At 57.8% G+C, this 27,446-nt stretch overlaps 1 protein-coding gene across 1 annotated transcript; it reads left to right on the top strand.

Annotated features, from left to right (window-relative positions):
* The first annotated feature begins 166 nt into the window (after window positions 1–166).
* Window positions 167–25,636, top strand: ALS2CL (ALS2 C-terminal like). Its single transcript, XM_024245423.3, has 26 exons — window positions 167–244; window positions 4,396–4,523; window positions 5,569–5,767; window positions 6,181–6,246; window positions 6,717–6,882; window positions 7,424–7,555; window positions 8,219–8,338; window positions 9,816–9,874; window positions 10,011–10,077; window positions 11,009–11,205; window positions 12,240–12,305; window positions 12,735–12,833; window positions 12,926–13,087; window positions 13,792–13,903; window positions 15,046–15,123; window positions 15,904–16,034; window positions 17,263–17,436; window positions 17,547–17,643; window positions 17,881–18,038; window positions 18,597–18,665; window positions 19,545–19,718; window positions 20,900–20,942; window positions 22,405–22,466; window positions 22,573–22,722; window positions 23,058–23,154; window positions 23,576–25,636. The coding sequence occupies exons 2-26, from the start codon at window positions 4,421–4,423 to the stop codon at window positions 23,654–23,656; spliced, it is 2,862 nt and encodes a 953-aa protein (XP_024101191.3). The 5' UTR covers window positions 167–244; window positions 4,396–4,420; the 3' UTR covers window positions 23,657–25,636.
* Window positions 25,637–27,446: the final 1,810 nt, after the last annotated feature.

Here is a 27,446-nt window from a genome sequence, read left to right on the forward strand (position 1 = left end):
GGGGGACGCCAGAGGGAGGCCTCAGGAGAGGCTTGGGGCGGCGGAACGGATCAATGCCGCGCGCCACCTCCTCCGTGGCCCGCCCGTGGCCCCCGCAACTGCAGAGCAACACCCGGAGGCGGGGCGGGGCGGGGCGGGGCGGGGCGGGGAGAAGGGGGCGGGGCTTGCAGGGGGCAGGGTGGGGGTGCGAGCGAGGAGGGTGCGAGCAGGCACTCCCGGCGCGGGGGGCAACCACGGCGCTCAGGTAAGGGCGCGACGAAGGGCGCGCGTCTACGGGCGGGTGTCTGCGCTCCACGCTTAGCCCGTCCAGGTGGGGGCTCCTGCCTCCTCGGCTGCTGCGGTCCCCGCCCAGCTCCTTGGTCCTGGCGGCAGTCATCCCCCGGCCGTCCGAGTCCCTCGTAAGACCCCCCGCTCACAGCGTCATCCTCCCTGCCTGGCTGCTAGCCGGCTCGGGTTCGGGGCAGCGCCCCGGGCCTGACCTGAGCCGTGGTGCCAGGGCCACGGGGCCCCAGCCAGCAGGAGAGACTGCCAGGAGGAGGTGACGCCGGCTGGTTAGGGCGGAAGGGCCCGACTTGGGATTCCAGGAGGTGGCCTTTTCGCATGGGAGCGGCATGGCAAATGCCTGGCGGCCGGAACAGGAGCTCGGGTCTGGGAAACTCCAGCGACTGAGTGTGTGCCTGGGCAGGGAGAGGAAGGGAAGCTGGGACATACGCGACAGCAGGGTGGGGTGCTTGTCTAGGACAAGAGGGGCCGAGGAAGAGTGCAGCGGGGAGAGGCGAGCATGAGACTGAGGGATCAGGTGTGACAGTTCAGCGCCCCCTCCCTTGGGCAGTGCGTCTCTCTACTCTCCCCCACTGGGCACCGGATAACGAAAGGGCTTCCACGGCAGCCCATGAAAAAGCCTCCACAGCAAGCAGAACTTCCCTGCCTGTTCAGACCAGGAAATACCAGAGTGAGTGAGTGTCATGACAAGGTGTGTCAGGGGCCTGAGGAGCCAGGCCCGGGAGAGGACAGGGGAGACCCCAGTGACCCTGCCCGGGAGGGACCCAGCGTGGACAGAGGCCAGGAATGCAGAGGAGAGACCAGGTCTGGCTACTGGTTAGAGCGCCACAGGGGCAGCCGCTGACTCACCTGGGCACGCCGTGACTGGCCAGTTCTGTCCTCACCCTGCCCCACCCCACTCCACCCCATCCCGTGGTGAGTGTCAGGGCTGCCCGGGGACAGTTATGAGGCAGGGCCCTGCCAGGATCTTGCTCTGTGCCTCAGGTGAGTTGCCCACCCTCTCTGAGCCGTCTAGCTAGGTGAACCTGGTGGGCTGGAGCCAGAAGTCTGGGTCTGAGCCCTGCACAAGTTCTACAGATAGGGTCTCTGGACCTTGCCATTGTTCCTGGGCCTCAGTTTCCCCGTCTGTACATTGGGCACAGCCTGCCACTAAGGAACCTTTGAACTGGAGGGAGGGATAGGGTGAGGAAGCTATGCCCTTGACTGGAAGGGGGAAGGTTAGGGATGGGACAGGGGTTGGGGAGGGGGGTACTCCTGCAGGATCCTCCTCATATTAAAGTTCAGTACCTCCTCCTCCTGCTCTGCAAACGTGCACACTCATGCACATTCACGCTGCCTCACCTCTGCACTTACACTCTCCTCATCACTTCCAGGATGAAGCCCCAGACTCCCTAGTCTGGGAGCTGTGCCCGTCAGGGTCACCTAATCAGAATCCCAGCTTCCACTGCAGCCTTCCCCCAACCCACTGCCTCACCAGCCATGCTTACCCTCTGCCCATTCCTCTGGGTGGTGTGACTCAGTTTCCCAGGGTTATAGATCCGTTTGGGGCCACAGATGTGGAAGACTCTCAGATTAACAGCTGCCAGCTTGAGTCTGGAGGACTCACCCCAGTGGTCGTAGGCTGCTTTGTGGGATGGGGAGTCTAAAGACCAGATCCCCACACCCAGAGAAGCCCCCTTCCACCTGTTTGTCCTTTTGAGGGGAGACTTAAGTAGTTTGAAAAGCTGTGATCTGCTTTGGCTGGGCGCAGTGGCTCAAGCCTGTAATCCCAGCACTTTGGGAGGCCAAGATGGGATGATCACTTGAGGCTAGGAGTTCGAGACCAGCCTCGTCAATATAGTGAGATCCCATCTCTAAAAAAAAAAAAAAAAAAAGAATAGAAAGAAATACAAATAAAAAGAAAAAAAATGCTGTGATCTGGTTGAACCCCCATTTCGTAGAGGGGTGGCTGAGGTACAGAGAGGAGTAAGGCTGTGGATAAGTTGAGGCATGTCCAGGGCTGAGCAGCCAGGTGAAGGCTGCACCTGGGGGAGCAGCTGAGACTGGGCAGTGGGGATGAGGGACAGGAAGCCTGAGGAGGAGAGGTTATCTCCAGGGTCAGAGAGCTCCTTGCCCAGGTATGGTGCTGGCTGGGGTCGTGGTGCTGACCCCCCGGAGAGTGTAGGGATGTTGGTGTTCAAGTCTTCCTAGCAGCAAGTTATTTACTGCAGTATCTTTTCAACTTGCACTGATCTGGTTCCTAGTCTGCATCTCCCATCCTAGCCTCACCCTTTCTTCTACCTCCCCAACCAGCCTTGGATATCCTCACCTCTTAGCTTTGACCCCAGCTGACTGCCAGCTGACAGTGGAAAGGTCACCCCCAAAGGGCCTTTTCATTCCAGCAGTTTCGGGAGACATGCGTGAGAGTTAGGTGGGCCTGGCTGCACCCTATTCCCTTGGCTGGGCTTTCCTGGTCTGCCTGAGCTGACCTAGAGCCCCCTGTGTCCTGGGGGCCTGGGTCTGCCTCAGGGGCCCACAGAGGGAGAAGAAGCTGCTGCACAGAAGCTGCAGCTGGGTGTCCGGTGGCTTCCCCTTCCTGCCTCTCCCTCTGCAGCCTCACCCTCCCGAAGCAGCAGTAGCAGGAAAGGTGGGGCAGGAATGCCTGGCCCGGGCCTTTGGCCAGAGCTCTGAGGGACTCGCTCCACTCCATTCCAGAGCCAATTCCCTGGGAGTTGTAGGCTCTGCCAGGGGCCTGGGATGCCCCCATGGCACTCTCGGGGCAGGGTGGAGAGGGGAGGGCTGAGACCCCTTCCCACTCACCCTGTTGGGTCTGCCTGTGTCACCTGCCCATCATTGGCTGCCCTGATTATGTCCCCTGCCCCACACAGGTTGGCTAACTCCAAAGCCTCAGCGTGTCAGAGACAAGGAGAGAGACAGTCTGCGGGTCTTGGGCTAAAAGACCCTCTAACTCTCGCCCCAGATACCTGATCAGGTCATTTGGGCAGATGAACATTGCCAAGTGAGGGTACCAGGGTCTGGTGGGGGAGGGCTTTGTTGGAGTAGAGGCTGTAGTCTGGCTGTGGGGGTGAGTTTGAGCTCAGGCCTCTCTTCGCCCCTCCCTTTAGGCAGGACACCGCATTCCCAGGTGATTCCTGCCTGATTGGAAGGTCCCTCACTCTAGGGCAGGAAATCTCAAGGCTCAAGCCCACCTGCTCACCCCAAGGGCCCCCACCCATCCAGCAGGCACCCCTTCAGGGTGGATGGTTGTGATCAGTGATCCCTCTGTCTGGTTAGGGGACCATGGAGGGTCCAGGCTCCCATCCACATTGAACTCTCTCTCACTGCCCAGCACCATCTCCTCTGCAACTGTCTGTCATACGTTTATTTCCCCAAATGTGACTTTGGATCCCATCATTACCTTGCTCTAAAGTCCTCCATGGCTGTCCATGGCTGACTGAGGCACAGTGAAGCTGTGGTCCTTTGGGGTGCTGCTTGGTGGGCCACCCTCAGAGGCTGGGCCCTCACACCCACGAGCCTTTACTCTCAGGGTTCCCCCACTTGCCTGCTGGGTCCTGTCTTCCTTTTTGTTTCTTGCCCATCCTTCATGGCTGTAGCAGGAGGCCTCCAGACTCCCCCACACCTCCAAAACTCTCCTTGCTTACACAGCCCGGTTGGGTGACAGGGAGAACCGAACCATGGGCTAGAGGACAAGGCTGGGATCCTCTGACAGCATGGCCCTGTTTATAGAGACTGCAGAATCCCTGAAGGGAGACTTGATGGAAAGGAGGCTAAGACCAGGGCACCATTAATACTATCCTGGGCACTTGGGATCCATGGTGGGTATTTGAGCAGAGGAATGAGCAGGCCAAACTGGGCTTAAAGAACATCTACCCTTTGGGGAAGAAAGGGTTGCTTCCCTTGGCAGCTCTGAGCTCTCTCTCTCCTTCAAGGACCCCTCAGCTGGGCCCAGGCAGGGAGCAGAACAGAGGAACTCCCCTTTGAGGCGATCTGGGCTCACTGCTCAGTTCTGATGTGGGTGGTCATGGACCTTGCTTCTGGGCACCCTGCCTGAGAGGATGGGCACTGGCCTTGCTCCTGTCTGTGCTATCTAGCTGTAACCTGTGCCTTACCTAGGAGGCCCTGAGTCCAGCACCTGGCCATGTGCAACCCTGAGGAGGCAGCTCTGCTGCGGCTGGAGGAGGTCTTCTCAGCCACCCTCGCCCGTGTCAACAGCCTTGTCCTCCAGCCCCTGCTCCCAGCCGGTGAGTCTAGGCTTTCTAGTGGGGAGGGAAGGGCACCGAGGAATGATCCCAGGGACAGGAGTCCTACCTTGTTGGACTCGCTGAGCCACAGCTTTCTCAACCTCAGATAGGAGTGGTGACACCTGGTATCAGCATCTTCTGATGCAGGTGGTGCGATCTTGGCTCACTGCAACCTCCGCCTCCCAGGTTCAAGCGATTCTTGTGCCTCAGCCTTCTGAGTGGCTGGGATTACAGGTGCCTGCCACCACACCTGGCTAATTTTCATATTTTTAGTAGAGACGAGGGTTTTACCGTGTTGGCCAGGCTGGTCTCAAAGTCTTGACCTCAAGAGATCCACCCGCCTCAGCCTCTCAAAGTGCTGGGATTATAGGCATGAGCCACTGCACCAGGTCCGACTGCTCCTTTCTTAAAGGAACGCTGAGGGGCCAGGCCATGAACCTACCTGTAGCCCAGACCAGGCTGTGCAAAGAGATGGAATTCCTCCTTTCCCAGGGTAAAAGCCTGGAAACTGCCCTTTGCTTGAATTTTCATCTTGCTCCCACCTAGGGCACCTGATGGTGCCGGGAGGGGAGCAAGACTGACTGGAACAGGGTGCCTAGGTTTTACTTCCAGTTTAATTCTCACCTGTGAGGCCTCGGACAGGTGCCTCTGTGCATCTGTGAAATGGCAGAGGACTGTGTGACCCTGTGGACTCCACATTCTGGATCTGAGGAGTTCAGGATGAGGAAGCCCAGAGCCAGGGGGAAATTCGTGTATGTACTTAGTTCCCTGAGGCTGTCAGAGTTGTCCCTGTTTAGTGAGGAGGTGGGTGTGTACTCCTGTTTCCTCCTCGAGGATGCTGCCCACTGCTCCAGCCTGCCCTTCCCCTGCTCAGCTCTAGGGTTCACCAATTCTGTCCTGCGGATCCCAGGGATGCAGACCCTGCTGCAGCTCCAGGGCTGGCCGGTGCTGGTGGCCCTCGTGTGAACACCCGGGGCCCCTGCATGTTCCCTGGGAGATGGAGCCCACGTCCTCCACTCACAGTGTGACTGTGCTCCTTCCCCAGCCCCAGAGCCCTTGGATCCCTGGGGCAGAGAGTGCCTGAGGCTCTTGCAACAGCTGCACAAGAGCTCCCAGAAACTCTGGGAGGTGACGGAGGAAAGTCTGCACTCACTGCAGGAGAGGCTGCGTCACCCGGACTGCACCGGTCTGGAGTCCCTGCTGCTGCTGCGAGGTGCTGACCGTGTACTGCAGGCCCACATAGAGTAAGACCACTGGAGGTGGGGCTGGGGCTCAGTCCTGGTGTCAGAGTGACACCTGGCATTAAGGTTCACCTGGGGTTGGGGCTCACATGGGTCAAGGTTCAGGCAAAGGTTTGGGCTCAGTCCATGGTTGGTGCTCATCTGGGGTCAGCCTCACCTGGGCTTGGGTGTTCGCCTGACAGCAGGCTCGGACACTCCAGACCTGAGGCTTGGGGCCTCCCAGGGAAGAGAGACTGTATGTTAGAATAGTCTTGTTGGCCCAGGAGTTGAGGTCTCCAGTGCCCAGAGCCAGGCCACTGTCTGGGCCCTCAGGGCTGCAGCTGATTAGTGGGTGGGATCTGGGGATCCCAGGGACCAGGGGCTTAGGTCTGGGGCTGAGGACTGGGTTTGCAGGGTGTCCTCTGTGCTGCCTGCAGGTACATCGAGTCCTACACAAGCTGCATGGTGGTGCAGGCCTTCCAGAAGGCAGCAAAGAGGAGAAGGTGAGCACAGGGCTGGTGCACTGGCCCCTGACAGGGTGGGAGTGCCTGAGTGAGGGTGGGATTGGGGAAGCCCCCTCCCCAGAGCAGCAGGTGTCATAGCCCACAACTCATCCTGGAGGACTCCTGGCTCTACAAGTCTGCACTGATCCACACTGGAAGAGAAAGAGGGAAGGCCCAGTGAGGCCAGGAGCAGAATCCAGACCCACTCTAGCTGGGCTGGCCTTGGGGCGGGGAAGGAGGGGAATCCCTTCAGGGTGGATGGTTGTGATCAGCAATCCCTTCCCACTCTGAGATATTGCTCCTAAACCTGTGAGGGTAACTCAGGTACCGTGTTGATCTGATAGGGTAGAGGTTTTGGGCCTGGGGCTGGCCCTGGGATCTGGGGGGATTAGCTGGGGCAGGGAGGTGGCGGTGTGGGTGCAGGAATGGAGGAAGGGGTGAAGGTGGTGTGTGGCCCTCTCTACACGCAGCGAGTACTGGCGGGGCCAGCGGAAGGCGCTGCGGCAGCTGCTGTCAGGTGTGAGCTCAGAGGGCTCGGTGGGCGCATCGCTGGGCCAGGCCCTCCACCAGCCACTCGCCCATCACGTCCAACAGTACGTGATCCTCCTGCTGAGCCTCGGGGACACCATTGGGGAGGTGGGTACCAGGGGCAGCAGCATGTGGGGAAGCCGAGGGAAGGGAGGGATAGGGCCCAGACTCAGGGGGCTCAGCCTATACTCAGGAACCCTAGTACAAGAAGGACTCAGCCATGCCGGGGGGTTGGAGATGGTTGAGGGAGTCACAGGCCTGTCCTGGGGTTTTCAGGGGACATGGGGGACATGGTCCAGCCCTGAGGAGGGGGTCCGAAGACATGGTTCTGTCGTAGGGAATCTTAGTGGGTGACAGCACTGCCCTTCCCTGCGGTGTCTGAGGCACGTGGCCTTGCCCTGGTAGAGCCAGCAGAGACCCAGAGAGCAGGGGTACCATCACGTCCTGGGAATGAGGACACGTGGGCCCAGGGCCAAGCTGGGGAAGCACCTTCATATTCCACCCCCTGCCCCACCAGCAGAAGAGGAGCTGTCAGGGAGAAAAGGGCAGTCTGGCCTAGATTCAGGCCTCCCTACCAGCCGGGACCAGGACTGGGCTAGGGAAGATTCCAATAAGCTCTCCTCTCACTGGCTGCCCTGTCCCCCTTCAGCGTCACCCAACCCGGGAGCTGGTGGTGAACGCAGTCACCCTCTTTGGGAACCTGCAGTCCTTCATGAAGCAAGCGTTGGACCAGGCTGCAGCCACACAGGCTCTCTGGCACACCCTGAGAGGCCGACCGAGGGTGAGTTGGGGGCCTGAGGGGCAGTTAGGGAGGGGGTTCCACATTGGGCATGGAGCTGTTGGGGGGCTTGAGCTGCTTGCTGTATTCTCCGGGCCTCAGTTTCCCTATATGGAAGGGGGAGTGATGGCTGAAGCAGGTGGCCGTAAGGTCCCTCTGTCCAGCCATTCTTATCTGTCTGCTGAGCACGTCCTGGGCCAGGCCCTGACCTGGCCTAGGGAAGAGGCAATCAGCAGAACCGGTCCTCTCCCCTGGGGATGTCACCGATCACACCCTTGCGTCACTGCCCACCATGGCATGGACTGCCCCTGCAGGGAGGAGAATCCCCTGTGCCCTGAGGTTTGGACCTGGTGTGGAGAATTAGGAGACTAGGTAGAGGAACAAGAATTGCGGAAGGGAGGCAGGGGTGGCCGAGTACTGGGAGAGGACTGATAGGGGCATGGCTGGGGCCACGGCACAGAGGTGTGGGAGGGGACACTGAAGCTTCAAGAGAGCCAGGAATGTATAATCAGTGCATTTCTGCCCATCACTGACCCAGGGTCCACTCCAGGTCTACTGGAGGGGGCCTCTGGGAGGTGTCTGGGGTACAGGGGGAGGTGGCAGAGTGGCTGGCAGCTTGCAGGACAGAGGTGCCTAAGCCTTGTACTGTCCTCTTTGCCCCACCAGGATGTGCTCTGCACCCCTGATCACAGACTCCTTCAGGACAGCCAGGACGTACCCGTGACGGTCGCACCGTTGCGGGCTGAGCGTGTGCTGCTCTTTGATGATGCCCTTGTCCTGCTGCAGGTTGGGGTGGGGCTGACCCAAGGTCTTGGGGCCACAGTAGGGTTCTGGGGTCTGGCTGGAAAAGGAGCAGTAAAGGGGCATGCTGCTGGGACTGAGAAAGTGGGCTTGGAGGGATGGTCAGGGACAGAAAGGCATTGTATTGGGGAGGGGCGGTCCACTGGAGCTCTCCCCAGAGGAGCATGGGCTGAGGGGAAAGGCTGTCCAAGGCTTGTCCCGGCTTCAGCCCTTCCCAGCTGGTGTCCTTGGTTACATGTCTTCACCTTCGTTTTCCCATCTGGAATGTGGGGGTCATTGCGAGTGAGTTTGTTCTACAGTAGACACCAGGCAACTCTTAGTTCCCGTTATACTCAAATGAGAGAGGAACCCTAGACAGAAAGTCATGGGTGACTGAGGGGTGACTAAGGAGGGCTGGATGAGAAGGCTTCTAGAGAAAAGTACCCTACAGGAGCAGCGCCTGGGCTTTCAGCATTGTGGAAGTCAGAAGGGAGTCAGGCCTGAGGCTGGGAATTGTTACATGGCCAGTCACCAACTGTGGTTCATCCCCCCTGAAATCACGTTGTCCTGGTGAGGTCCACAGCACTGTCTTCTCTACCCCTTAGAAGGTTGGCCTGGAGCCCCCTTGCAGACAGGTGGCCAGGGCCTGGCAGGAAGCTGCTGCCCAGCCTAGACCTGCGTCCCCTGAAGCCTGATTTTGGGGTTGGTTCTGATTTAGTTTGAATTCCCCTCCACTCCCAACTTCACACTCCACTCCAGGTACACTGATGAGCTACTGTCCCTTCCCTGTGCTAGCCCTCTCCCGCCGCTGGACCTTTGCACATGCTGTTGTGTCCGGTGGGCCATCTCTTGTCCATGGCCTGCGGCTGGCAAGCTCCTCCTCACCCCTTAGGCCTGGGCCTCCCACCTCCTCCCCGTTCTGGTATGGAGCAGTGATTGGCCTGGCTGGGCCGGGCAGGAAGTTGCTACACAAAATCTTCCCACAGGAAGGGGCTTTTTTTCTGGCTCTCAGAGCAGGATGGCATTCCAGGTAGAAGGAACAGCATGAGCAAAGGTTCACAGTGAGGAGAGGTTGGGGCAAGCTCATGAAGGTGTGATTGTGGAGTGGCCGTGATGGCGTAGTGGTCTGTGAGGTCTTAAATGTTAGGCTCCGCACTGTATCAGCCCCCAGGCAGTAGGAGCCATAGAGAGGTTTCCAGCAGGGGTTGACCAGGTCCCAGCTTCATTTCCAGACCACTCTTGTGGCCACAGGGGGCTAGAGGCTGGTTCTGAGTTCCTGGCCAAGCCCTGGGGTAGAAAGGACCTGGAGGAGCTGTCCCTGAGGTGGGGAACAAGCCAGAGGGGAGAGGGACTCAGTCCCGGACATGCTGGGTGGAATAGCCTCGGTGGCCACGCAAAGTTGAGCTTGGGGCAAGCCTTGGCCAGAGGGTAGGTGAGCATCTGGCCTGGGCTCTGGATGACGCCTGTGTCCATCCTCTTCCAGGGCCACAACGTCCACACCTTTGATCTGAAGCTGGTGTGGGTGGATCCTGGGCAGGACGGGTGAGCAACCCCCTCGGCTGACACCCCAGGCCTTCTTCCCTTTACCCCCATGACACCTGCCCACACCCTGGGACTCTGGCTTGGGCCCCTCCACCCTCCTAGACAGAGCTGGGGCCTACTCGTCACCTCTGTCTAGGTGCACGTTTCACCTCCTCACGCCCGAAGAAGAGTTCTCCTTTTGTGCCAAGGACTCCCAGGGCCAGGTGAGTGTGGGTGAGTGTGGGTGAGTGTGGGTGAGTGTGGGTGAGTGTGAGTGAGTGTGGGTGAGTGTGAGTGAGTGTGGGTGAGGGTGGGTGAGGGTGGGTGTGGGTGAGTGTGGGTGAGTGTGAGTGAGTGTGGGTGAGTGTGAGTGAGGGTGGGTGAGGGTGAGTGTGGGTGAGTGTGGGTGAGTGTGGGTGAGTGTGAGTGTGTGGGGGTGAGGGTGGGTGAGGGTGGGTGAGGGTGAGGGTGGGTGAGGGTGGGTGAGGGTGAGTGTGGGTGGGTGTGGGTGAGGGTGGGTGAGGGTGGGTGAGGGTGAGGGTGGGTGAGGGTGGGTGAGGGTGGGTGAGGGTGGGTGAGTGTGGGTGAGGGTGTGTGGGTGAGTGTGGGTGAGGGTGTGTGGGTGAGTGTGGGTGAGTGTGGGTGAGTGAGTGAGGGTGAGTGTGGGTGAGTGTGGGTGAGTGTGAGTGAGTGTGGGTGAGTGTGGGTGAGTGTGGGTGAGCTGCGGGAGCGGGGTCAGAGGACAGGGTAGGAAGAGGGCAGAAGTATGCAACCCTGCAGGGCCCCACAGGAGTGCCGGTGAGTGTCTGGCAGGCCTCTGGGGACCTGGTCAGAGTAAATCGGGGTCAGGCATTAGAATGCCAAAAAGAACAGGGTATTTTTCTTTCTAAAGACGGAATTGGGTCTTGTGTTGATCCCTGCCCTGAGGTCTTGTTTGGCCCCTCTGGGCAGGCCCTGAAACTGCAGAGGAGGATCTCAGGTTGGGTGGAGGGCCCCAGAGAGTAGCAAGAAGCAGTCGAAGGGTCCCCAAGGTGACAAAACGGCATAGGGGGTGGAGGGTGGAGGGGGTGGTACCTGGAGCTACCCCAGAAGGCTTCCTGGAGGGAAAGCCTCCAGCAGCAGTGATCCCCTTCCCCATGTCCCCCCTCCCACCAGGCAGTCTGGCAGTGGAAGGTGACCCAGGCTATTCACCAGGCCCTGCGTGGGAAGAAGGACTTCCCTGTGCTGGGGGCTGGCCTGGAGCCCTCCCAGCCTCCCGCCTGCCGCTGCGCAGAATATACCTTCCAGGCAGAGGGCCGGCTCTGCCAGGCCACCTACGAGGGCGAGTGGTGCAGGGGCCGGCCCCACGGCAAGTGAGTGGCTGGAGCTCTGGGTGGCAAGGTGGGACTCCTTGGGGGTCTGGGGGGCAGAGAGCAGCACACAAACCTAATTGTCTCAGGACATGTACCAGGAGCGGTTACTCTCTGTGGACAGTCAATTCTCAGAGTCCCTCTTAAGTCCTCTTGGACTGGGCCTGGCCCAGAGACAGTCTGTGCCAAATAAAGTCTTGATGGTGACGCTAGAGGACAAGGGGCAGCAACCACGCGCTGGCCTTAGAGCCTGCAGGTGCCATTCCATTCTTAGGAGGGTGGGAGAATAATTCTCGCATCTGTACCTCATTGTCTGGCGGTGGTGAAATGGCTTGCACAAATTCTATCTCCGTTGGTCCTCATAAAGACGCTCTGTATGGAGTGCTTTTACCCATTTCATAGGTACAGACACTGAGGCCTAGTGATGGGCATGACCTGCCCAAGGTCTCAGGGCAAGTGATAGGGTGAGCCGGCCTCAATCACAGGTCTGTGTGACCCCACAGACGGGCAAGACTTTATAGACCATGTGGCCCCACCCCATGCCACAGCTGGGAAAACAGACCCAGAGAGCAGAAGGGACTCACAAGGCTACACTCTCAAGCACCTCCGCTAGTTTCTAATACCCTGTCTCCTTTCAGAAAGGGCTCGATAAGACTTATGAACAAAAGGACAGAAAAAACACAGAAGTGGGGAGGAGGATGGTAGAAACCCCACTGACTAGCATTAAACTTGAGCTTGATGCTTAGCTCTGAGCTTCCTGTTGGTCAAGGGAAAAAGGGAACCTAGATGTCTCCAGGGCTTTCCCTATGGGATGTGGTGAGTGTGCCCCATGAGGCTGCTGGTACAGTTGGGCCAGGAGTAGAAAAGGGCTAAAGGGGCTTTCTGCAGGGGATGTTTGGAGCTCAGACAAGAGGGCTGGGTGGGTGCAGGGAGCCCAGTCCAAGGGAAGAGGAAGGGAGGGCATCTGAGAAAGTAGGTGGCCGAGGTTGCTGAGGGGTGGGTGGGCCTGAGGCTCGTGAACCTCCACTGTGTTCCAGGGGAACTCTGAAATGGCCGGATGGGCGGAATCATGTGGGGAATTTCTGCCAGGGCCTGGAGCATGGGTAAGGCTGGCTGGGGCTACTGCTGGGAGGTGTGCGGTGGGCTGGGGAGTGCTTTCCTCCCCTGCTGTGGTCGCCAGCCCGGCCCCATCCTGAATTCCCAAACCTCAAGCAGGAACTTAGAGACAATCTGGTCCAGCTCCCCCCACCGTACCAAAGGGAAACCGGGGTCCTGAATAGGGGGCCCGTCTCAGCTTGAGGTCTCGGAGGGAGTGGTACAGGCCAAAAGGTGCTCCAAGGTGCACGGGGCCAGGCTGGAGGGAGGGGTCCTGAGAGTGGCCCTTTGAAGACTAGGAAGGCTGAGGGTCTCTGAGAGTCTCCCCATTGTCCGGAAGGCTCCTTGGGGACAGGGATACTCCTGGGTGGCATGGAGTAGGTGTGATGGGCGTCTCAGGTCAGGGCTGATCCCCACCCCCACAACCATGCTGTCAGCTTCGGCATCCGCCTGCTGCCCCAGGCCTCTGAGGACAAGTTCGACTGTTACAAGTGCCACTGGCGAGAAGGCAGCATGTGTGGCTACGGCATCTGTGAGTAAGTGACCCTGGCTGGGGGGCTCGTGGGCTGGGCCCATCGTCTGGGCCGAGCTCCATGAGGCAGAGTTCGTTGTTGATGGCCCTCCCCAGGTACAGCACCGACGAGGTGTACAAGGGCTACTTCCAGGAGGGTCTGCGGCACGGATTTGGGGTCCTTGAGAGTGGTCCGCAGGCCCCCCAGCCCTTCAGGTACACGGGCCACTGGGAGAGGGGCCAGAGGAGCGGCTATGGCATTGAGGAGGATGGTGACAGGTGAGCACCCTGCAACCACCACTCCCAGGACAGAGGGGTGGACAGGGCCCTCACAGACCAGATTGTTGCAGGACACAGGCTCCTGTGTGTCCCCCACTGTGTCTCTCTTAAGCCCCTCACTTCCCCTCCAGTCCCTTGGTTGCCACGGAGGCTCAGGCTGAGGGAATCTTGGTCACGCTGACTGCAGGGTCACCCCCGCCCCTCACCCCTTCTCATGGTGTTGGAGAGGCATTTCTGACCCCCTGCTCTGTCACGTCTAAAAACTGTAGCCCTTGCTGGCTCTCTGGGCTGTGTGATAAAGCCCTGGATCCTTGGCCTGGCAATCACGGCCTCGTCTGCTTCTCTGACCTCACCCCAGCTGCGTCTCCTGTGCACCCCTCCAGCCTTTCTGGACCACTGAAGTCCCCACGTATCCATCATGTGCTCCTACCTCCACGGCTTTGCACACACTCCTATTCCACCTGTCCTTCCTGCCACCTCCACGGAGAAGCCTCCCAGATGCCCTTCCCAGGCTGCCTCCCTCCCTCCTCCACTCTTTGTTCCTCTTGGGGGTCCTGACCTCTCTGGCACTGTGTCTGTTGAGTGGATTCAGGTGATGTCACTGCCCCTTATCTGCACTCCCTGCCGCTCTGTGCCAGCAGAGTGCCCAGGAGGTACATGGGAATGAGTCTGATCCAACTCTGGCCACATTCCTCTCCCTCCAGAGGTGAGCGCTACATTGGCATGTGGCAGGCTGGTCAGCGCCACGGCCCAGGGGTCATGGTCACCCAGGCAGGCGTCTGCTACCAGGGCACCTTCCAGGCGAACAAGACGGTGGTGAGTGGAGTATGTCCTGGGCTATCCCTCTCTTTGCACCCCACTCCCGCTGGGGGCCCTGAGGCTGAGCTGAGGCCTTTCAGGGAGGGATGGGAAAGGGGGCTGTGTTCCTGGGTGCCGGAGGAAGCCAGAACCTCGGCAGGAAGCCAGCTCTACCACCCACTTCCCCTGGCCCTGGCCAATCCCTGCTCTGCCTGACCTTAGTTTCCCCATCAGCAACTCAGGTTAAGAATACTTACCATAGACTCAATGAACTAGCAAGAATGGAGCACTTACTCATGATGATGCATTAGCTGACATTCATAGAGTCCTAACTTGACACCTGGCTCTGGGCTAAGCTCCCACTCTGATCTTGTGGGATCCTCCCAAGAGCCCTGCAGGTTGATGTCATTATTATCCCCAGTGTGTCCCTAGTGAATGACAAATGAGAGGTTCAGAGGGATCAGAGGACCTGCTCCATGTCACCTTCACTGAGTGGCAGAGCTGACACTCACACCCTGGTCTGCTAAGCCTGGCCACCAAGCCTGGGACTCCCACGTTTGCCTCACCCACACCCTTCCAGGTGCCTGGGGAATGTGGGGCTCTGGCCTGATGGCTGTTCTTGTTATTATGGTCTGTTGGTTTGTTTATGCTCTACTTCATTCTAGAAAGGATTGAAGGAGGCCTTTGAGGAAAGAGGAAGACAAGGGGAAGAATAAGTACACAAAATAGATTTGGAAATAAGCTGAACACTAATTGTATCCCTTTTGGCTCTGAGCTTCCTAGCAGCCCATGGGGCAAGGGAGCCTGGTCAGCTCTGCCGTTCCCAGGGCCAGTGACAAGCAGGGAAACAGGGATGTTTCAGAGAAAGCCCCACATTTCTTGAGCTCCCAAGGGCTTCCTGAAGAAGCCGCTGGGGTGAGGAGCCAGGGCGGAGGGTGTTATTTGGGGAAATCCAGGAATGGGGTCCTTGGGGCTGGTGCTCAGCAGGCCAAAGGCTAGAGTCCCAATTAGGTACAGTCCTGTGGGGCGTGATGAGGCTCAGGGACCCTCTCCCCATGTGTCAGGGCACACCTCCCTTCTTTGGCCATCTCTCTCCATCCCGAGTTTCCTGGCCCTTCCTCACCCACCGCTTCTACCCTCCCTGGCTTCCTCTCCCCAAGGGCCCAGGCATCCTCCTCTCTGAAGACGACTCCCTGTATGAGGGCACCTTCACCAGGGACCTGACCCTCATGGGGAAGGTGAGGACAACCGAGGCCCCCCTCCACACCCTGCCGAGGCCTTGGTTGGTGTCTGTAATCTCCCCACTTAGACTTAGGGCTGGGGGCAGGTAGGGGAGGGCCTGTCCCACCTCCCTTGGAGCCAAGGAGTGGGCACAGCGACTCCACCCTGCCACAGAGTTGCAATTGATTCTGGAGTGAGGTGAGAGGGGACTAGTGGCCTTGCCTGCTATCCAGAGGGTACTGGTGGTCTCCTGGCTGTGTCCCTCCATACCCTCCTAGTTCAGAATACACACCCTCCACCAGTACCAGTGCCTAGAGCAGCTGTCCCTGGAGGCACTGGCCTTCAGTGTGTGCCTCCCTGAGCTAACCCAGGAAAAGGCAGTGTGTCCCCGCTGGGGTCTTTGGAAACGTAGGGGCTGTTTTGGTTTCATAATGACTGGAGCAAAGGGGTGGAGATTGGTTTGCTGTGAATGGGACAGCCCCATGTGGCAAGACACCGACCTCCTCAGGCGTTGCCTGTCCCTGGGCTTACCCCCACCCCAGCCCCTCCATCTCTTTCCTCTTCCTACCTCAGAGGCGAGCGAGCCCCTGAGATGTGGGCACAGCTGTTGGTGGGGGGCTCTGGCAGGCGTAGAGGATTATGAACCCCTCAGCATGGGCAGCTTGAATGGATGGCGGGAAGTGCATTCATCAGTCTTTAGCCTCTCTGACACTGATGGACAGGCATGTGGCCTGTCACGATTGGCTGGAAGGGTAACTGGGCAGACAGACATCCCTGCTCCTTCTCCTGACTCCCAGGGCAAGGTCACCTTCCCCAATGGCTTCACCCTAGAGGGCTCATTTGGCAGTGGAGCAGGGAGAGGACTGCACACACAGGGTGTGCTGGACACGGCTGCCCTCCCACCGGACCCGAGCAGCACCTGCAAGAGGTGAGTGCCTGGCCCCTCTGGCTCTGGGCCTATCTGGGGATGTGTCTGTGTTTCCATGCCAAAGACTCAGGTCTCCTCAGAGGGGCCTTTTTGCACCCACCTCTTAGCCCTCTAGAGAGTTCAGAGAGCCCAGGGTGTACAACTCCAGTCAGAGACTCTTGGAATCAGGGGCTGTGTGGATATAATGCGGTACACCACAAAACTGGAGAGAAATATTATTTGTAGGCTTTGCTTAGGTCTTGCTTTTTTTTTTTTTTATCTCGAAAGGATACAATAAGGTTTACAAACCAAACATACAGGAAAAAAAAAATAGAAAATAAGGGCATGTGTTAACCTTAAAAGAAAGGGATAGGTAGACATGTCCTACAGCCTTTACAACTGATCATTAAGCCTGGCTCTGAGTTTCCTGGCAGCCAAGGTAAAGAAGGAAACTTGCTAAGTGGAATCACAGTCATTATCAAGGAGTATTTCAGAGGACGATAGACTTCTTTTCCTGTAGGAACAGAGTTCCTCCTTGGAAAACAGTTACTCTTGTTGCGTCTGTTGAGGAAGACTCAGTATTGCACAGAGGAAGGAATCTGTGTGGGTGGCAGTTCTAATGGGAAGTGGTCCCAGGCAGCATTTCAGATGTGGGAGGGAGTACAGTTGACTACTTGGCTGTCCCTGCATGCTTCTTCTCCCTGACAGCAGGAGCTGGGAGTGGACAGCAATCCCTAGGGGCAGGCCCCAGCCCGGGTGTGGGTGTGGGCTGCGTGTAGCCTATGAGCATGACACTGGAGTGCAGGGCTCCATTAGACACGCGCAGCCAGGCCCCAGCCTGTTGGCCAAGGTGGGATCAACCGCAGGAAGGAACCAGCTGTAAGGGAGGGCAGAGGGGGATGTCTTAGAGGGGAATCCCAGACTTTGGGCACTGGTCTCTCTTGAGCCAAGACCCACTCTCTGGCTTGGCCTCCAGATCTGTCCACCTTTCTGTCTCCATCTTTGCAGGATTCCATATGCTTCTGTCTGTCTTCTCGTCGCAGGGTAGATTCTCTCTGTCCCTTTCTCTGCTGCTCTTCCTCCTGGAGCTGTGGAGGTCAGCCCCCTCTGCATGGTTCAATCCACCCTTCTTGGGGCTTGATCCTGGGCCAGGCTGGTACCCCCACCCCTCCAAGGGCCTGGGCAGAGTCCTGCCTACCTCAGCTCCATCTCTCCCTGCCCCATCACCCACCCTCCATCCCCATCGCAGGCAGCTGGGCGTGGGTGCCTTTCCCGTGGAAAGCCGCTGGCAGGGAGTCTACAGCCCCTTCCGGGACTTTGTGTGTGCTGGTTGCCCCAGGGACCTGCAGGAGGCCCTGCTGGGCTTCGACGTGCAGAGCTCCAGGGAGCTGCGTAGGTCTCAGGATTACCTGTGTTGTGAGAGGTGAGGCCGGCTGTGTGCGCATGCACAGGTCAGGGTGGGCCGGGGAGGGCTTCCTGGGGGGAGGGGGCTGGGCCCAGGTGTGGGTGAGGGACGCTGTGCGTGGTGCCCAGGACCCACCCCGAGGACAGTGTGGGCGGTATGGAAGACATCCTGGAGGAGCTGCTGCAGCACCGGGAGCCCAAGGCCCTGCAGCCATACCTCAGGAAGGTGAGAGCCCTGCCGGGGTGGCCAAGGGGGTGACATTCTCACTGTCCCTGGTGGGGAAGGGCTCCCATTTTTCATAGCAGGGTGCTGACTGAAGGGGACAGGCCTGTGGGTCCCTTGTCCTTGGAGGACCTGTGTTCCCGCCTATGAGATGGGAGAAGTGTTGGGAGGCTGGTGTGGGCATGCTGTGCTCCAGACCCTGGTGCTTAGTCTCTCTCTGTTGCCTACGCACTGGCCCAGGCTCTGAGCAACTCACTGCACCCCCTGGGAAAGCTGCTCCGGACACTGATGCTGACCTTCCAGGCTACCTACGCAGGTGTCGGGGCCAATAAGCACCTGCAGGAGCTGGCCCAGGAGGAGGTGAAGCAGCATGCCCAGGAACTCTGGGCTGCCTACAGGTGAGCTCCGTGGCAAACGGGACAGCTACTGCCCTGTGACACTAGTGTGCCCTTTCCAGGCATCAGTTCTGCCTTGCATTTGGGAGGAATGCCAAGTGTCTGATTCAACAACGAACCAGAGGCTTGGTCAGTGTGCAGCTGCTGAGCAAAAGGGTTAGAGGGTGGGGAGGTGAGAGCAAAGGCCCAGTTGCAGCCCTCAGCTAGAGTCCAAGACCCAACCAGGCCCTGGGCTGACTCTGACCCCAGGGGCACTCTCACCCCACTGTAGGCTGAGCTTGGCCCTGGACTCGGAACACACCTGCAGTCCCAGGCTGGGCTGTGACCCCATGAAACACTGCAAATAGAAGCCTTAGATACTATAGTTCCTTCTGCTGCTGGATTCTCAGGATAACATCCTGGAGCTCCAGCCTTCTAACTTCTGTGGTTTGAGAGGATGAACCCTGCAGGCCATGTCCACAGTTCTGAGAGGCCACCTGCTCTTGCCTTTGTTGACTGGTGGTGGAGCTCCAGTTCTGTGGGAAGTGGCAGCCACACCATTTCTCTCTCATTGACTCACAGGGGTCTGCTGCGAGTTGCCTTAGAGCACAAGGGCCAGGCCCTGGAGGAGGATGAAGACACAGAGACAAGGTGACTGGCGCAGGTCTCCTTGGGGCCTGCCGAGTCCAGGGAGGCCTCATGCGTCTGCTCCTAGGACCTCCCTTGGGAAAAGAGGTGCTTCTGGGGAAGTGCTGGGCATTCACTCTATTGACCAAGCATTGTGCATTGATCGTTTGTGGATTAGAATGACCCATGACCTCTGTTCTGTGAGGAACCAGGGATGGGGCACTGCTACAATGCATTGAATGCATCTTTGTTCTAAATGTATGATCCCAATCTCATCTTTCGCATGCAGAAGGTGAGTAGCTCCCCGAGGCACCCTCCTCTCCCTGCACACAGATGGGGAAACCGAGGGCTGGCAGGGATGAGCCTGAGGTTATACAGGAGTTAGGTGGGTCATGAAATCTGTCTCCCCCAGTCCCTGGAGCAAACCTTATAATTCGCCTTTAGATTCCAGACCTGAAAGTGTTCCTGATCAGAGAGGCCTTCCTGTCACTGCATTGCAGGAGGCAAGGGAAATGGAGTTAGACATTAGGGAGAACTCCCCGCCCGGAGTCCTAGCACAGCAAACCAGGAGGTGGAACTGAATCAGCCTGGAATGGCTGCTGAGAGCTTGGCTGCAAGTTGCTGGTCCATCTGGGGCCCTGGTTTTGCTTTCAGTCCAATGGGGATCCAACTCCTGCCCCACCTGCCATCTTGGTTGTCAAAGTCAAAGGAGGGAATGAAGTTATGAATTGAATTGGGCAAATGATGAGTGAGAACAGGCTTGGAAAAGGTTTTCTGGGGAGGAGGAGGCTGGAGGCTGGGACACTGTTTGTTGTGGAACTAGGAGCTCTTTGAGAGGAGACTCCAAGTAGTAATCCCAGACCCCACCTTGCTCATCCCAACCTGTTCTGGTCTCTCCATCAGGGACCTCCAGGTACATGGATTGGTGCTGCCCCTCATGCTGCCCAGCTTCTACTCAGAGCTCTTCACGCTCTACCTGCTGCTTCATGAGCGGGAGGACAGCTTCTACAGCCAGGGCATTGCCAACTTGAGCCTCTTTCCTGATACCCAACTGCTTGAGTTCCTGGATGTGCAGAAGTAAGCCTTCCCTTCCCCCGTGCCGTGTTAGCCAGGACTCAAACTCGACTCAGACTGTCTTCAGCCAAAAGGTGGGGCTGGGGTTGATAGGTGCATGTACCCACCAAGTTCTAAGCTTATGCATTCAGGTGTGGCTGGATCTAGGTGTTCAACTGAATGACAGAGGGAAGCACCTTTCATTTCTCTCTGTTGGTCTTTCTGAGGCTCCCCCTTGTGGTGACAAACACCATAAGCACCAACCACTCAAGGTTCATACCCTCCCAGCTCCACTCCCAGAGTCCCCACAGGAGCTGGCATTGCCTTCCAACAGCTCCCTCAGAGCCCCTGAAGTCCCTCACTGGCTTGGCTTGGGTCTTGAGCCCACCCCTGAATGCCAGCCGTGATTGACCAGGCCTGCCTGAATATCCACTGCTGAGGCTGGGGCAAGATCACCTGCTCTGAGCACTTGGGCTGAGAGTAGGGGAGAGGAGGTCCCTCAAGGGAAACTGAGGACTGCTTTGGGTGCACGTCGGGAGGTGTTTACCACACCCCAGGGCCTCCCTTCCACCCTCAGTCTCCAAAATGTCCTTTCTTTTCAGTGTCCCATCTATCCATTGATGCCACAAGTGACCCCACTGTCCCCAGTAGAGGGCACGGGCACTGTCTCTGCTCCCACATCCAGGTCTCCTTTGTTACACAGGGATGGTGCTTCCCACCCACCCTGCAAATCCCTGTTTCTTCCTCTATCTTGGTGACTGCGTCCTGCATCTGACCAGCCACCAGCCTAGAGACCTGGCTGCCAGTGCTTCCCAAGCGTGCCCTGCCTCCGTCACCACCTCAGTGTCGCTTCCCCACACCAGCCTCCAGCTCTGCTGCATAAGGGCTGCATCCCCCTGCTCACAGCCCTGTGCTGGCTCAGCAGAGCCTCCTGGATGGAGTGCAGTCTCCTCACCCCTCCCTCTCTGCTGGTCACCATGACCTAGCTCGTACAATCCCCTGGGCCGCCCTCACCTCCCTGGAGCTTCCGGAGCTCTGCCTTCTCCAGGAATCCTTCCGTCTTCCCCTTGACCTAGGCTGATCTCCTTCCCCTTTCCAGGACCCAGATCTGCCGGGGGACACAGTGGCATAGGGCATTTGCCCTCTGACCTCAGACTCTGCCCCTTGTCGAGGCAGAGCCTCCTGTCTCACTTTTTCAATTTCAGGCACTTGTGGCCCCTCAAGGACCTCACGCTGACGAGCAATCAGGTGAGAGGGAAGCCAGAGCCCCAAGCCAGGGGCCCCCAGAGGTCCTGCAGGCTTTGAGGAGCCCTTTGCCTCATGATTGCTGGGCGGAGGCTGCAGAGGAGCTGGGAGGGGCAGGGTGGGTAGGGAGGAGACACCGTCATTCTGACCTTCCAGTGTGGTGGAGGAAAGCTGTTGGCCTAAAACCACCAGGCTCAAACACAGGTTCTTACCTGGCTGTGTGACCGTGTGCAAGAGGCTCGTGCACCGTGCCTCAGTTGCCTCATCAGTAAAAGGGAGCCAACACTACAACAACCTCAAAGTTCTTATGTTATTTATTTATTTATTTATTTACTTTTCGAGAAAAAGTCTCACTTTGTCGCCCAGGTTAGAGTGCAGTGGTGCGATCTCAGCTCACTGCAACCTCCGCCTCCCGGGTTCAAGCGATTAACCTGCCTCAGCCTCCCGAGTAGCTGGGATTACAGGCGCCTGCCAAGCGCTCACTACCATGCCCAGCTAATTTTTATATTTTTAGTAGAGATGGGAGTTCGTCATGTTGGCCAGGCTGGTCTCAAACTCCTGACCTCAAGTGATCCGCCTGCCTTGGCCTCCCAAAGTGCTGGGATTACAGGCATGAGCCACCACGCCTGGCCTTTATTTATTTGTCTTTTGAGATGGAGTCTTGCTCTGTCGCCCAGGCTGGAGTGCAGTGGCGCGATCTCGGCTCACTGCAACCTCCGCTTCCCGGGTGGAAGTGATTCTCCTGCCTCAGCCTCCCAAGTAGCTGGGATTACAGGCACGTGCCACCACGCCTGGCTAATTTTTATATTTTTGGTAGAGACAGGATTTCACCATGTTGGCCAGGCTGGTCTCAAACTCCTGACCTCAGGCGATCCACCCACCTTGGCCTCCCGAAGTGGTGGGATTCCAGGTGTGAGCTTGGCCAGAACCACCTCAAAATTGTTGTGAGGGTGAAGTGGGCACATGAGGCAGCTATTCTTAAAATGTGCCTGCCAGGCTGGAAGCATCAGGATCATCTGGGAACCTGTTAGGAAAGCAGATTCTTGGACCCGCCTCAGACCTACGGAGTGAGAAACGCAGGGAGTGGGCCCGGGAACCTGTGTTTCACCAAGCTCTTGGGTTTGAGAACCATCGACATAGGCACTCAGAACTGGGCGGCACCCAGTGGCCAGTGCCTGTTATGATTATTATCTTCTTATCCATTTGGACCCTCCCAACCTCCTGGAGACTATTCACCCCGTTTTATGGTTGCACAAACTGAGGCACCCCGTTTTATGGTTGCTCAAACTCAGGCCCATAGTGGAGCTGTGATTTGCCCTGGGTCACTCAGCCCTAAGGGTGGGGCTGCACTAAAACCAGCAGTGAAGGGAAGGGTGGCCGGGGACTCAGGCCTGGCCCTGGGAAGGAGGGCATGTCAGAGCTGGGGGGCCATGGCCTCATCCACCCCACTCCCTCCACCATGCAGAGGTACTCCCTGGTCAGGGACAAGTGTTTCCTGTCAGCCACCGAGTGCCTGCAGAAGATCATGTGAGTGTGAGCCGTAGTGGGTTGGGGGTCCGGAGGCAGAGTGTGGGGTGCTCCTGGTTGGGACTGAATCAAGGGCCTTGACCTGGAGCCAGCTACCCTGCTGCAGGACCACGGTGGACCCACGGGAGAAGCTGGAGGTGCTGGAGAGGACATACGGGGAAATTGAGGGCACAGTGTCACGGGTGCTGGGCCGGGAGTACAAGCTGCCCATGGACGACCTGCTGCCGCTTCTCATCTACGTGGTGTCACGCGCCCGGTGAGGCAGACAGGAGCTGGGGGTGCAGGGCAGGGGCAGGGGCAGGGGCAGGGGCAGGGGCAGGGGCAGGGGCAGGGTCCCACCCTCCACCACAATATCTTCTGACACCTCTGAACCCCAGGGTTTATGGATGCAGCTTCTCTCAGTACAGTTGGGGAAGCCAAGGCCCAGAAAAGGGAGGGTCCCAGCCAGGGTGCTGGGGTGCTAGAGGCAGAGTGAGGACCACACCCTAGGTGTCCAGCCATCCAGGCCAGGGCTCCTTCCCCAGCTGCCTGTCCACGACAGCCCTCTTCTCCTTGTCTCCCTCGCTCTCTTGGTGGGGCGGTGTTCTCCAGAATTCAGCACCTGGGAGCCGAGATCCATCTGATCCGTGACATGATGGACCCCAACCACACAGGAGGCCTGTATGACTTCTTGCTCACTGCCCTGGAGGTGAGGGACAGGGGCTGTGGACCGAGATGGAAATGCCCTGGCCCCTGAGGCAGACCCTTTTCCCTTCCCAGACATCATAGCACCATCGTGGGAGGGAGCTCAAATTCACAGCTCATGTGTGACTCTGGGAAGGGTCCTCAAAGTGTCCCTGATCCTGCCCTTATTAAAGGAGCCAGGGAGGGGTCCCACAGTGCATCCCAGCCCTGGGGACCCTGGGGCCATGATTGCTCCAGGCTGCATTCCCAAGCACAGTGGGAGAGGAAGGGCCCCATTTTCCTTGCAGACTGGCTGAGGGCTGAGTTAGAGACACGCCTCCTCTGGGTTGGGAGGTGGGTGCACACAGCTGTTGGGCCCTAGATCCTGTGCATGTAGTTGGGATCAGGCAGGTCAACTGGCCTCAGCCTTGCCTCTCTCCCGCCAGTCCTGTTACGAGCACATCCAGAAAGAAGACATGAGGCTGCACCGCTTACCTGGCCACTGGCACTCCAGAGAGCTCTGGTAGCTTGGCCTTTCCTGGACAGACTGCAGAGCTGAGCAGGGCACTGCCGGCCCGTCCCTCATTACCCAAGGCAAGGGGCAGGACAGGCCCTTGGAAGCAGCTCTTGGAGGAGATGAGCATTTTGTTTTGCACAGGAAGATGCTGCTGCTGCCCTGACTGGGATGAGGGTGAGGGGTGATGGGTGTGGCCCTGGACATGGTGGTTTTCCCTTGGCCACTAGCCCATCTCCAATGACCCCTTAATCTGCAGCAGCTCACAGGCTGAGGGTGAGGAGCCCCTGGCTTCTCTTAGCCTGAGCCTTTCTCCCAAGTTCCGGAGCCTCTCTGGGCCTCAGTGCTGCCATCTGTACAATGGTGGAGTGAGTACGCTGTAAAGGACCTTCCATCCATTTTGCTGAATTCCAGGGTCCTTTTTGAAGACTGACTTTAGTCTGCTGGGCTGTACTGACCTCTGGCAGGCTCTAAGCCTCGCTGGGTATGCAGTCAACAGAATAGGCCTGGAGGTCCGTGAACTGCAGTCCATGTACCCATGACGTAAACGGCAGCACTGGAACAAGCTGGGGCGGGGGATGGGTAAACCCTCACTGCCAGCAGGCCCCAAGTGGCTTGTAAATCATTCTCCTGTGACATCTGTAGGCCTGCGTGGGGACAACAGGGGCACATGACATCTGCCTGGGCCCTGACCAATAAACCCTCAGACCCAGGACCCTGCTGTAGTTGGGGAGCAGGAGTACCTTTGGGAGGGGAGGACTTTATTTAAACTAGTGGTTCTAGGGTGGGACCAAGAGAGGCAGGAGCTGGGTCTTGGGGCAGCTTTATTCCTGCTGGGCCTCAGTTTCTCTTCCCCACACAGTTTCTCTTCTGTCACATTGTGCCAGGTGACATGCACGGTCTCCCTCTGCCCTAGCAGGAGATGCATGATGACAGGCAGTGTGATGTGTTCTGAAAGGGTCCAGGGCAAAGCGTAAGGAGAGGGTGGATTTGTGCAGGGTGCAGCTCTGGAGAAGAAGCTGGATCACTCTTGGTCCCATTCCCTAGGCCCTGAGCAAGTCAGGCTCCTGGCTCTGGGTGTGGCTCCCCCAAATGAAGTACTGACTTCAGCCTGTGAGGGGAGGGTTGAGGGAGGCTCTGGAAAGCCCAGCCACACCTGAGTCCCCGGCAGTAGCCTTGGGGCAGAGGGCAGCTGCAGAATCCCAGAGATGATGTGGGCAGTGGGCAGAGAGAGCCTTGGTGCCTCTGTTTGCCACCACCTCCCCAGGAAGGAGGGACAGCATTTCTCTGGCTGGTTCTACTAAGTGTGCCAGCCCAAATGCAGGGCACGGGCTCTGGTTCTGCCAAGAGCCTGCAACACTCCCAGGAAGGGGGTGGAACTGAGGAAGAGCGAGGATATGCAGGGTGCACAGGCACTCATGCTTACCGGGACTGGGGCAGCTCACTAGGATTCTATTCTTTTCAATCGGCATCAGCTAGCTCTTGTCCCCTGACAAGTGAGGACAGCCTGACCCTGGCCTCAAATGCAGCCATCCCTGAGTTCATGCGATGCTGACGGGACCCCAGCACACTTCCCTGCCTCCTTTGAGATCTGCGAGCCCTTGCTGCAGTTCAGATTCAACAAGGCCCTCTGCCCACCCTCTCACTAGGCCTCACTCAACACCAGTGGAACTGGAGCCTCTGGCTGGGCACAGTGGCTCACTTTGGGAGGCTGAGACAGGAAGACTGCCAGAACCTGAGGGTTCAAGACCAGCCTAGGCAACATAGTGAGACCCTGTCTCTACAAATATAAAATAAAATAATTAGCTGGGTGTGTTGGTGTGTGCCTGTGGTCCCAGCTACTCGGGAGGCTGAGGTGGGAAGATCCCTGAGCCTGGAAGGTTGAGGTTGCAGTGAGTGGAGATTGCACCACTACACTCAATCCTGGGTGACAAAATGAAACCCTGCCTCAAAAATAAAAATAAAAATAAAAATAAAATAAATAAATAAAAAAGAGCATCTGGACAGAGCCTTGGGGGCTGCAATATTTTAAAGGGGTCCTGGAAGAGTCCAAGGGCAGACAGGGCTATATCAGACCCTTACAACAAAACCCACAGAGCAGGCAGGCAGGCAGGAGTCCTTCCTGTAGATGAGCCTGGCCACTGCAGTGAGTGCTTCATGTACAGAAGACCCGCCCAGTCCACATTCCAGGGGTGACCTCTCCCAGCTGCTGCAGGAGTCCCTGTCTGCCCAGAGAGCACGCTGGTGCCTGGTCTCTGGATGGCAGGGTTGGCCAGCAGGGACCCTAGCACCTCAGTGATCTCAGTGATGTTCAGAGCAGCCTGGCAGGGCCCAGCTCCAGTCCCTCCACCATTCCAATTCCCACCTCCTTCCCGGGATGAGGATTTGCTCTTCAGCCGTGATCTTGAGGAAGTGGTAAGATTCTTCCTAATCAATCCCAAATGGCACTTCACAATCACCTGGGACAGAGTGGCGAGAGGCCCAGGAAGACACGGCCCATTCACGGACTCAGGCAGTTTCCTCTCCTGTAAGGGCTGAGTCCCAGGCCCTCCCAGAGGGACGGCTGACCACTGGGGCCCAGCAGGGGACAGGGGCTGCCCTCTTATGGCCGCCTGGGAAAGGATAAGGCGAGGGTCTGGGTTAAAGTCAGTGTGAGGGATAGAATTAGGGATTAGGGTTGAAGTCAGGGTCAGTATCAAGTTAGATTTAGGGACTGGAGTGAGAGTAAGGGTCAAGGTCAAACTCAGATCGGGTCAGGGCTTTTCTGGTTGGCTTTGTCAAGGGTTGTACAGACACATACTCTGGTATTTACTCTTGCTGCGGGCGAGAACCTGGGATGGGGTCCAGGCTGCCAGGTCTTGGTCTCTCTGGGACCTTGGCCAAGTCCTTTTCCTAACTGGGTCCTGTTTGTTGTCTGTAAGCAAAGAAGCTGCCCAGACACCCTGTTCTGCCATCAGGAGCACCCTCTGCTGCAAAGGGCAGGCAAGAGATGCTGCTTGGGCTCTGGATGCATTGAAGAGGACCCATGTGCAGGCTAAGCACTTTATGGACTTTATCTCAACTTCCTGATGACCAAAGCCCCAGGAATCACAACCCAGGAAACCTAGGCCCTCAGGGGCAAGCAGAAGCACACACTCTGTCCCCAATAAATAGGAGGCTGAGTAGCTATGTTGGACTGGACCCACATGGCCTCACACCAGAGGCTGGGTGACTGCACGACTCCAGCACTACCAGGTGCAGAGCTGGAGCCCAGGTGTTTGGCCACCTGTCCCTGTTCCTTGCCTTCAAGACAGGCAAGTTTCTCCCAAAGTGATCTTCTCATATGCCCCCTGGCTGACGCCTGGCCCCTCACGTCCAAAAGTATTTGGGAAGAGGTAGAAATGAGGGTGTGTGGTCCAGTCGTCAGAGTCAGGTGGAGGATGATAGGTCCAGTGGCTCATTAAATTCAGAGCAGTAGCTATGATCTGTGAAAAGCACACAAGAGAGTGTTTGGTTTGTTTGTTCGTTTGTTTTGGCAGAAGGGTACCAGCAATAATAAGATGAGGCTAAGGGAGGCCTCATCAGTGTCTGGAAAATTAATCATGTTTCATTGCTTTGGTGGGGGCTGTCTTGCCTCCAAAGTCAACAGCTCTCATTTGAGGCTCTCTTGAGAGAATGGGTGTCCAGGAGTTAGACTGAGGGCAGTGGTAATGTTCTGGGACAAGGTGACCACAGCATTCTGAGATGACAGGTGGGCCAGGTGTCCTGCAGGCGAGAATCAAAAGACGCTAATGGTCTGGCCTCTCTATGCCTCCAGGAGCCTA

This window comes from Pongo abelii, chromosome 2 (assembly GCF_028885655.2).
Source record: "Pongo abelii isolate AG06213 chromosome 2, NHGRI_mPonAbe1-v2.0_pri, whole genome shotgun sequence".
NCBI lineage: Eukaryota > Metazoa > Chordata > Mammalia > Primates > Hominidae > Pongo > Pongo abelii.

Bases quoted from the DNA above. Each gene is read 5' to 3' on its own strand.
- ALS2CL (XM_024245423.3), top strand. From the start codon at position 4,421: ATGTGCAACCCTGAGGAGGCAGCTCTGCTGCGGCTGGAGGAGGTCTTC. The intron at 12,834-12,925 runs GTAAGTGACCCT...GGCCCTCCCCAG, and splicing joins TGTGGCTACGGCATCTGTGA to GTACAGCACCGACGAGGTGT. The intron at 17,437-17,546 runs GTGAGGCCGGCT...CGTGGTGCCCAG, and splicing joins GATTACCTGTGTTGTGAGAG to GACCCACCCCGAGGACAGTG.